This window comes from Aphis gossypii, chromosome X (genome assembly GCF_020184175.1).
Source record: "Aphis gossypii isolate Hap1 chromosome X, ASM2018417v2, whole genome shotgun sequence".
NCBI classification, from domain to species: domain Eukaryota; kingdom Metazoa; phylum Arthropoda; class Insecta; order Hemiptera; family Aphididae; genus Aphis; species Aphis gossypii.
This window is the reverse complement of record NC_065533.1, coordinates 26,371,421-26,383,506: the sequence shown is the minus strand read 5'-3', so window position 1 is coordinate 26,383,506 and position 12,086 is coordinate 26,371,421. Positions and strand designations below refer to the sequence as shown.

Here is a 12,086-nt window from a genome sequence, read left to right as displayed (position 1 = left end):
TAAATGTTCAATTTTCAGTTCAATAATGTATTTTCGCGAAGAGAATTCAACAGAATTAGCCCTTTTAAAATACACTGGTTTTCATACCATTAAATCATTGATCTAATTTTCTTGGTATTTTATTTGAGTGATATACGATGCAAACTTTACAATAGCCACAATGCAGTTTGTTTTTTGGAGTAACGTTTAAGGTTTCAATCAATCTTTTCAATTAATACTAATGTGCATATACACTCTATGGATGGTAGACGAATATTTCTATTTTATTAGCTTTAGAATAATGATCCGTTCCAACGATGAAAGAAAAATCTTCAAAGTTTAACGTAAATGTTGTCATAAATATGGGTAGGTTCACATTCATACGATTGACCATAGAAACCAATTTTTATTCTTAATTTTAAACGTTAAATTTTAAACTAAAGCGATGTTAAAAGTTATTTGAACCACATAATATATTAAATTTGATTCTATGAAAACCTTCAGAATATTAGTTAGTAAATTTAAACTATTAAAGATTAATTTTGTTTATTTTTTTCAAACTACTTAAATTTGACAGTAAAAACTTCAAAGAATTCAAAAAAAGTCTTTAAGCATATTAAAAAATGTAAAAATCAGAATTTGAATGAATTCTTTATAAGGAGAGAACAAAGTTAAATTATCATCCTTTGTACAATAAGTTTTTTTTTAGCATCTGATTAAAGTTACATAAAACAAGACATACAATAATTAAAATAAGCAAGTGATGATAATAATTGTGGAAAAATTATATTATATTTAAGTGTATTCTATTTCTTACATCTTTGTTATATTACGTATGGTTAAGTATCATCATATGTGTTATAATTATTTAATTGATTATTACTATAGAAACATTTGCAAGTAAGAAATAAAACTAAAACGCTCCTGCGCTAAACACAATGTTTTTACGTTGTTTTCAGAGCACGCGCGGTCATAACATAACGTTGAAAACTTTCTCCTTAGAGTTTCGATTGAACTCGCCCAAAACCATCGTTAACAGTATAGTTATCCTCAGCACAGTAAACCCGAAACACATATACATATATATTTTCTTTTGTTTTTTTTCTTTCTATACATCCGATCACAACGTAAATTACGTTAAATCTTCTGGCTGTCCGGCTTCGAAAGCCTCCTCGTACCGCCCCTTGATGTTATATATTATCCCTCGTCTTGATGCTGTATGGCTATAATAAAATAATATATATTATTTTAGTATTGCTGAAGGAGCTTTAGGAATTTGTAAAAGTACACTAACCCCCGTTGAATAGTCGACTCATTAATAATATATTACATTATTATGTATACGATGGTATCGTGTCAATAAATACGTTTTATTAATGTATTGATTAATGTCAATGCAGAATGTACGTAGCAAATTTTCCGAACATTGACAATATTGTATTGTTGATTCCCTATGCGTAATGAGTTCCGGTTTCTGAAGTTAAACGTAATCGAGACAATTAATGAGCGTATGATCTTCAACTACTATAGAACAATGTATATAAATATACAGAACAGATAGTCAATGCTATCACGCTTAAAAACATCGAAATTAAATACTTTATTTAAATATCACACCCGTATTAAACGTGTAAAATCATACGTCATACAACCGTTCCAAATAATTGAATACAAAATATAATTAACTGAATATTATAGCGATAAATTAAGCAATAAAATATAATGCGTTATAATTTATGTATTTCAAATTTTCCAGGTATCAATGGTGTTTTTTCGACAATTTATAATAAAAGTAATTACGGTTCATCATCAATTGTTGCTTCATAAAAATTAAAATTTACAATAATACAATCGTCACTAAATTAAAATAGATTTTTATGAAACTATACCCTGAAAATAATTTGCTCAAAACTGTTAACGCGAAACACTGCAGGGTAGCTGGTTATATAATTGATCATAATATATATGGAAACATAATTAAAACAGTCGCATAATAATGCTCTGCTCTAAATATCAAATAACTATTTTATTAAACGCAGTTTCAATATATTTATTATCGTCTATCATCGGCTTATTTTGTTTGAATACTATTAGAGCTCTTAAACGAATATAGTATAAAGCAGCTAATATTATTTTATAAAATATTTAGATAAATTCAAGATACTCAATCATAAATAATTGTCAAAACTAATATTTGGAAAAAAACCTTTCAATCAATTTTTCGGTAAAAATTATTTTATAAATAATGATTTATGTAAGGTATCATTTTTATTTCATCTTAAATCTATAAAGAGGGTTTATTAAAGTTTTCGAGTACCCAAAATCATTTCACGAAAAAGGTACATATTATTGGATAGGCAGTAGCGTTTACGATTCCCCGCTGAATTCAATATTGAAAAAAGTGAATAAATTATGAATTGAATTTTTAAGTTTATTACGTCGATAATGTGCTTCAATCGTACCTATAATATATTATACAGTAATATTATTATAATTTTTTATTTTAAATCGTATTTGAAAGTGGTTAATAATAACACTTTCCATTTAGCCACGGTTTTATTTCTTCCGTTTGTATAAATACATAAAGAGCTTGGTTATTCACAGTCTAGAAAACGCACGGGGAAAAATGATGTTATGAAAAGAACACGGAACGGGATAAAAACGTTTTGAAAATTAAATTTAGACGTCCACTTTTTGAAGAATGTGTGTTGTTAAAACTGCGTTGAAATTACATTTGTAAATTGTGTCGGTTGAAATTTACATATCCTATAATTTTCGCTCGAGAAGAAACATGGTTTTTTTTTTTTTTTAAAAAAATTACGTAGTGTGCACGTACATTAACCCCTTCGGTTTTTTTACTTTATACTATTATTATTCATCCGTTCGGCTACGAAATATTGTTCTCTCGCACAAGCCAGAAGGGTATCCACGTATATAATATTATACGACGTGCGGAGGGCGAGTGCCGTCTCTGGATGTCGTCCAACACTATTTTCACGTTTTTCCTTCCGATTTCCACCATACTATACATCTACCGGCAGCCAGCCATCCCTTCCTCGGTACACAAAATGCACGCACCGACGTTCGTCTGGGCCTTTTTGTTGCTCGACGTTTCCGTGCGTCCGCCAGCCGCCTGCCGTGCAGCTAACGTCTGTTATTAGATTTCCCCCAGGGACGGTGATTAACGGAATGAATTCGAAATCGTCTGAGCGTGAGAATCATAGGAGAGAAAACGGACGGAAACGGTCGTGTACGGTCAGCACGTATTGTTATTATTATTAAGTCTGTAAATACCCTCCTCCCGACCGGCACTAACGCCGAGGCAAGATAAAAACTATTGCGAGTATAATATTTTTCACTCAGATGAACACACGCACGGGCAAGTCATACATGACCGTACACCATATACCACCGACGTTGTACCATTGTGTGTCGACTGCACACAGTGCGCCTCCGTTATTATGATATTGTGTATAATAATTATTACGGTCGCGATATCTTGTCCGTACGACAAATGTGAAATGAGGGCGTAATGTGTTCAAAACGATCGGTGCCGCGGGACCATCGACCGACGCTAATAATATCGCACGCCCGGCGTTTTAATATCATAATAATAATATTGTACGCTAATACTATGACCGCGGCAAAGTTCTGTTAAACTATTTCCAAAATTTTCATCGTAATAGTTATTATTGGTAGCTATCGATCGATCGATATATTTGCCAAGCAGCACGGTGGCGCGATGAATACGCCAAAGTTTAGTAGGTACATTAATATATTCGTATACCTAAGACCTAACTGCAGTGTGGTTCGATCACCGCGGTCGTGGTCTTTGTTACGCCTGTACTGCGGATAATGTTATGAAAATAATTATTGATATGTAATAATATGTCATATTGTTATTATTATTATTATCATTATAATGACGCACGTAGAATGTTTTTTACGCGATTATTATTTTATGTAAATACTAAAATATTATATTTGTGTGTAATATAAAACGAGCACAACGAAACGCGTAAGCATAATTTATTTTAATATCGTCTGAGATTACGAATGTCACACAACGCCAACTTACAGTGTGCGTATAACAAAGAGATGCAATACTTATAACACACAGACACACTTGTATTCCGCATTATTTGTAAACTCTAACGGTATTATATTCTACGAACAAGTACGAAAAATTTTGCATTTACCTTGACCCGCGATGTGGATCATGTTGCACGGAAATGTGTATTTTCTTCATAACAAGAACATAAAAATGAAAAAAAAATCATCAAACGATATTACTACGTATATACGAGAAAATATCCAAACGCATATAGGTATAACATAACACTACAACGTTTTGATGATGCCGCTAAATTGCAAAATTTTAAATTGTATCATGATCCACATACATAAACGACCGGTGAGCTGGGGTACTGGGGTAGTGACACTAAAAATGGACCAGTTATATATATTATTTATCCTCGGAAACACTAAAATAGTACTAGAAATATTGTCCTTGAACACAAGGATAGGTAATATTAGTTTCTTTTTTCGCCATCGTCGTGTTAAACGAGTCATGATTTTGTTATCAAAATCGAGGGATATTAATTTATTGAACGTTAAACCGTTATTCATTATTTTCAACGATCGATTTCGAAGAGCAAAAAAAAAATCAGAAATAATATTTTTTTAACGAACTTTTAATTTAAATGCTGCAAAGTTTATAGGTAGGTTATATAATATACAAATTAATTCGTATTTATACACACTTAAAATCGTGTATTTTATTTCGAAATATGGCTATAATTGTTGATATTTGTATAGTATAGTTTATCGCTATTATTAGACAACCTATGACTGTACGTTTTTAATACCGGAAACCATTATATACTTACCTATAGTCTATACGTAGAGTAATATAGCGTTTGTCGCACACCAAAATGGTCCACGTCGAAAACCGTACTAACATATTATTATAAATCACTCGATTTGTTTGCAGCACTCGATTTTCAAGAAATTAGTTTTGTCAGTAAATACTATTGTTTTCGCTGCTATGCAGGTACAACTACTTTTAACTGCCTTTGGTTTTCACTTATATAATACACACTGCGTGCTTGAACCTTTTCTGCGAGTTACGCGGTACCGGCGGTTGTTATTTTCGTTACCTCGTCGTCCTTTGATCGTTTATATCTATATACTACTAAAGTACTAGCGTAGTAGCCAATTAGCTTTAAAAATAACAAAACAGAAAAAAAAATTAGTAAAACCCAGACATCAATGAGTTGGATCACGAAAACGCCAGTGTATATAATAATATTATATTATTATATAGTTATATTATATAGTGTGCACACGCGGCATTGTACGTGACCGCTCGCCTCACGTCGCACCAGCCATAGACAAGGAGAGAGACCATAATATTGTTATATTAGTATCTGCAAACCGCCGCGGGACAGACTAAAGGTTTCGGGCCGACGAATACCGACTATATAGGCGGCGGAGATGAGGGTTCCTGACGACGACTCGACCTCAAGTCCCGGTAGCCGCCGCAGCTACCGAAAACCCCGGGGCTCGGCGTGTACGTCATACGTCCGGGGTCCTGAGACACCGATAACTTTAATCCGATAACACCGACTTATCAATACACGTAATATAGTATTCCAACGCCTCGGGTATCCGAATTATACACGAAATGTCTAGATGTCCGTTAAAATGATCGGTACCGGTAGAGGTCGCGGTTTGAGTCCGGTTTTTCGGTCAATCGTTTTGTGGCACTGTATAACATGCGCTGTCGGTTCGCTACGACTGTGCCTGGATACAGGATAAAAAGCTCATAAAGTCTTGGCTTTTTAAAAGTAAGAGCTTGTGCGAAAACGGAAAATTTGACTAGATAATTCCAAGCTGTAGGTTATGACGTGTCTACTGGTAAATATCGGTGAACATATTTACGTTTTTAGAATTGGTCGACGCTCAGACTTCATAATAGGTATATTATGAATGTATAAAAATTGAAAATTGTTTATCAGTCATCGCTGACTGACTGACTTATATGTTTAAATTATACTTTGAGAGCGATGATTTAAACAAAAAAGTAGTCGAAATCGTGCACTGTCGTGCATCTTGTAATATTGTTATTTTCAGTTGCTATATAACTCTAGTTATGCTATCAGTGCACATACAAATAATAAAAAAAAAATTTGGACAATAATAAATACGATGCTTTGCGACCGTTTCTCTGATTCAAAAGTAATCATCTAGTAATGACAAAATTAAACAATTTATAAAAATAAAAATTATTATTATTAACTCATAATTCTACACGTAAATATAACTATTACACATCACGATTTATGGAATCGCCAAATCACCATTGTCTCGAATCCACTGAAAAGCGTGGGCCTAATAAATTATAAAATATATTAAAATATAATATACGCAATAAATGACATTTAGTTAACTATATAGATATATACCTAATTTCATGGGTTCCAACTTGCTTGCAAACAATTCTGGCTTAGGATTTTGGTGAATTACTTAAACATTCATAATACAGCTTCAGTAACTTTGATGTATGGGGCTAAAGTTGTGGGTCAATTAGCCACCCCAATTGAGCATGTGATTTCTAACGTCACTCCGGTAACTTCCGAATATAATATTATGACATATCCGCATCACTGCAAAATTTCACGAGTTTAAAACATAAAGCGATTCCACATGATTTGTTTTAAAATTACCTCATTTCTACAAAAAAGTTTTGCCAAAAAGTGTAATTATTAGACGGGGCGTTAAAACACTATCTATACTTAAAATAAATTTAAAATACTGTTGTTTTTTTTTCTTCTCACCTCTTGAGTAGTCAAAATAGAGTAATATTTTAAATGCACAACTGTGTAATAAATTAAAAATATAGGAATAGATAATAATTGAATTATTAGTTGAAATGGCCCTAATAGCAAAATGTTTTCGTGTATGTAAGATGATGTTGAAATATATAGGTTATCAATACAATTATGTCAAATGTACATCGTTAAATTGAATAGTAAAATTAGCTGAATATCTTTAGCTCGTTACTAAGGTTTAATATGTAATATTTTGATAGGAAGTGAATACGAAAGTTTCTCGGGATTAGATATAATTAAGATCTTATATACGTTTATATAAATAATTATTTCTTACCATCTAATATCTATAAAACGTACAACGAGAAATAATTTCCATGTGATTTTCCCATAAAGACGTTACGGATATTAGAGAGGATTATGATATACGCAGAAATATATATAATATTGACAAGAAATAAATCATTTTTTAATTTGAACAAAAATATCTTTAATACTTAAAATAAGAATGAGCGGCATCACTTGTATCGAGATGGTTTATATAGACAATGTAGGTGTTTTTAATAGTATTCCGTTATTTAATTATAATGTAATGCAATATAATAAGTAATAACGAACAATATAATTTGAACCTTTGGTCGGACTATACACTTAAAAGTCAGTTATTTGAAAATAACTTAAAATAATCGAATATAATATAAATTATACCTATGACCAAATACATGATTATGTTATGGTGCCATAGCGAGACAATATGCGGTTCGTTTTATAGTAAAAAATCAATCTAAAATTGGTGTAAATACAATAAATATTTTCATAAGTTTTTTTTCAGTGATATAATATTATTTTTAATACATTTTCTTGACTCTAAATGTTTTATATTATTATAACATACATGATATGAAATAATATTCATATCATTATGCAACTAATTAATTTAAATTTCCCAGTAGAATGCTACCAGAAACTATTGGTCAAGTAATGAATTTTCTTTGGAAAATGTTTATTTATACAAATATGATTCATTTCATCGTCCTGACATTTATAGTTGCACGTTTTCTGAAGTTCAGAAGGTTCGTTTTATGTAATATTATATTCAATGTATAATAAGCCATAATATATTATTTAATTAATATAAAATATTATACATTTTAATATAGAGTTAATTGAAAATGTTTATAAAATATGAAAACCATACAATAATATTGTAAAATATACATCAACTCAGTACCATCTTGATTTATTCGTTGAAGTAAAATTTATTATAATTGGTATATGAATATTAAACCGTTCTTATATATAAAATATTATAATTATGTGTGTGTGTGTGTGTGTGTGTGTGTGTGTGTGTGTTTATATTAGTATGCAATTAAATTATTCTGAACAATTACATTAATGTAGAAACGCTGTTTTTTTAAGGTATTACTTTGTTTTGGTCGATGTGAAATGTATTTATTAACACTTTCAAACAATGCGTTGTCACAATAACTTTAATTGTAAAATTGTACTCTGTTCACTGTGTATTATAATACCTACAAAGATTTTCCTTGAAGTCATTCTTGTATACATTATACACACATAATGCATTCAATTAAATTGTTGAATACATATAAAAAAAAAATTAAACAGAAAATCATAAAAACCTTTTATTTAAATTATAGAAGTTAAATATTATAATTATTTATTACACACAGTATCGAGTTCATGAAATATTTTTACGAATACGTTTAATTTACATTTTTGTTACAAATGTAAAATGGTATACATTTTGTGTGTGAATCGAATAATCTCGTTTAAAACATTAACATTTCGTTTAAGAACGGTAAACTTTATGACTATTGAGACTAAACGAAAATTGAAAAAAAAAAGGTTAGCTGCAGAGGTATATGATTACATAACGAGATATTATATCAGAGTCGGCATTTGTGGCGGGCTCGTGGCCAACAAAATATAAACGCTGACAGTACGGTCTTTTGCGGTCGTTAGAAAGATTTTTTTATCATATAAAATTCAAAGCAGCGACATGTTTAAACGAATAAATTAAATTTTGTCGTTTCAACTTTTGTTTTCTGACCACAGGATCGGAAGATGTTTTTTGCTCGATGTACATCCGTTTCTCCCTTCGTTACTATTACCCGTTTACTAAAAATATTAAATAATTCATTGAAATATTTCATTCTACGAAACCTTCATCTGAATTGAAAAAAAAAACTGAAAATAATATTTTATTTTTCTTACCAAACACTGATTATCCTAGTACAGTACTACAGTATATATTTTACACAATCTATGAATAGTGTATTGATAAATGAAAACTTTACTATAAGTTATATTGCCCACGCATAAAAGTTTTTTTGTTAAGAGTACATCTGCTCATAGCAATATTCGTACTTCGCAGCCAATTTTGTTTGTTTTAGCTTAAATGTATGTTAGAGTGAATTAATATACTATCAAACTTAAAAGTAAAAATTGTATTTGTGTTTATACGTTCATTTTTATGATTTATTAATTTCCAAACAAATTATGATTTGCAAAATATTGCATTTTAAATTTGTTTACAATTAGCATATAAATAGTAAAACATCGTAAAAAACTAACGAACACGTAAAGAAAATATCATTACATTTATTTTCATTTTATGTTTAATAATAGTTCAATATTTTAATTATAGCCAACAGCACACAATTGGTTTTACTGAACGCATATTTGTCATGTCATGCATGTAATGTTGGAAGCAATATTTTATGCCGACATAAACGAAACTGTATTACAATAAAAAGAAAGAAAATCGTATTTTTAATCCAATACAAGTTATGATGAAAAATCTTGTGACCAAACCGAGTGTGTCATAGTTCGGTAGACTCGTCTTAAAGTACACAAAGTAGCTAATGTATATCTATTTAATGACAAACCTTTCACCCCTTACTCACACTCACCTCATCCATCTGGAAAACTTTTAGAAAAAAATGTTCATATAATATGTTTTATTTCATAAACGAAAAGTTTTCTACGCAAAGAAAACAGACCTGCGGGAAGATAAATGAAACCTTTAATTCCAATTGGTAACACGTGTGCGGCAAGTGATGACATGTTGAAGAGTTACCGAGAAAATGTACTATACCTATTATGTTGTCACTATGTATATATATATATATATACTTGTGGTGTGTTTAAAGTCTTTTATTTTGCAAACGAATACTATACAGTCTTCCGTTGGGATGTCTACAGCCTAAACATTTATTGTCAGGATATTACGCTTTAGCCTGTATTTTTTATATTTGGTTTTTGTAATAATTACATAAAGTCAAAAAAGTTACGATGGCCTTCTTATTCTTTCTTATTATATGATGTACATTGTACACATACAAAAAAAAACAACTTCCAGACATTTATTTCATGAATATAATATTAAAATAATTTTTCTTTTGATGATATAATTTTTTTTCTAATTTATTTTTTAATAAAACTCTTTTATTCTACTAATAATATTTTTTATTCTGAATATTATAAAACAATAAAGTTGTATAAAATTGAGATAGAATATACTTCAATTATAATATGTAATATGTGTATAATAATAAGTTTAAAATCCTACGTTTTTAATTGTGTGAATTATTTTCTAATAAAAACTATAGTTTACTTATATTTACGTAAATATTAATGATTAATAAAAGTCGGTGTATGGTGTTAAAAAGTATTAAGTATTATAAAGGAAATAGAAAGAGGGAGAGTGGGAAGACATAGGATTTATAGAAATAATCAAAGTAGATGCAGAACGATAGACGATTAAATAATAAACAACTCCCGTTAACACTATTTCCGAGGTCAAATGAGATCGTTTATGCGAGTATATTATGTGAAAAGGAAATCCTAGTTGTATTTTACGTTTGCAAACAAGACCCACTCGAGATAAGACGTCTGAATATTGAAATAGACCACTTACAGAACCATCAACGACTGGTTGTTATTTCATACGATGCTCTTTTTTTCACATTACACGAGTCAAAGTCACAATAAGAGTATAAATAAATGCATTTGACCGAGTTGACGTTCCACACCCACGACATATTTCCATAGGATTGTACCTTATTTAGAAATAAAGTTATTTATAAATGCAATGTCGTTTTTGTTCAACAGACGAGTTCGGATGGCAACATAACCACAAGTGTGCTGACGTTTACTCCGGCGATCAAAGACTCGGACAACACGCTGAGCTGTCGTGCAGAGAGTGGCAAGCCGGATAGTGTCAACAATAATAGACACGGAAAACCCGACGGTCGCCAATCTCAATCGGTCGACGTCGATTCTTCTGAAGGATGGAAAATAAACATATTTCGTGAGTAACTCGTCAATGTTTTTTTATTAATAGACATAAACGTGAAAAAATTAACATTTTTAGTATCTTATAATATTATCGTCGATCATGCGCCTTGCGGGACATTCCATAAAAATACCGTCTGAACTAAAGTGTCGCTTTTTTGACATAATTGCGTATTTTAACCGTTTCAGACATTTTAGCAACTGTTAATATATATTTACTACATTTATTAAACTTCATTTCTATCATAATACCGTTTGAACTCAAATAATAAAAATTTTGTATGCACGAGCGTTGTTTCTTTTGATTATATTATCATCGTAGTGATTGAAACACGTGGCCGTCGTTTCATCTTTAATATAGTCAATGTTTGGTTTAAGCGTGGTTGACTATCAATTTGATTATTTATTTGTAATCAAAAACAAGTATAAAATAAATTTCGTACCTCTGAGTGTATGTTTAACCTACTTTTAAGTACCGCATAACGAAATAAATTTGATTAACTTCCACACAGAAGCAATATATTATTTATTCGATCAAAGTGAAATTATTACACCTTCGTTATACTAGTAATATTAATTTATTTGACTAGTTTTTCATCCACGTCAAAGTCGAAAACGAATTTTCAATATAACCTTACTTATTGCGGGTACTATTATAATAGTACCTACATAGTGGTTGGTGAACTATTTTTTTCACGTTGCCTACTATAAGGTTACAGGTGCTTTACATCTACCCAATTATCATACACCAGACCTTATTTTGAATAACCTAGTTGCTCCTTTGAAGCCGTAATTCTCTTTATATTATGTAAGTTACGGTGGTTCTTTGGTATTACATTTCGAAGGTCATAAAAAAAAATGCAATACTGATTCAAATGTAGTCGTTTCAGCGCAAAATAATAGCTGACAAACAAAATTTTTTTCTGAACTATGATTACCTTGACTGCATCAATA

At 30.5% G+C, this 12,086-nt stretch overlaps 1 protein-coding gene across 1 annotated transcript in view; it reads left to right on the top strand.

Moving 5' to 3' along the window:
- The window catches only part of LOC114119029 (nephrin-like), a 395,167-nt gene that overhangs the window by 342,482 nt on the left and 40,599 nt on the right, over nucleotides 1–12,086 (top strand). The window contains exon 7 of the mRNA XM_027980484.2: nucleotides 10,950–11,148. Within this exon, the coding sequence (XP_027836285.2) occupies nucleotides 10,950–11,148 (199 nt within the window). The remainder of the gene's footprint in view (nucleotides 1–10,949; nucleotides 11,149–12,086) is intronic.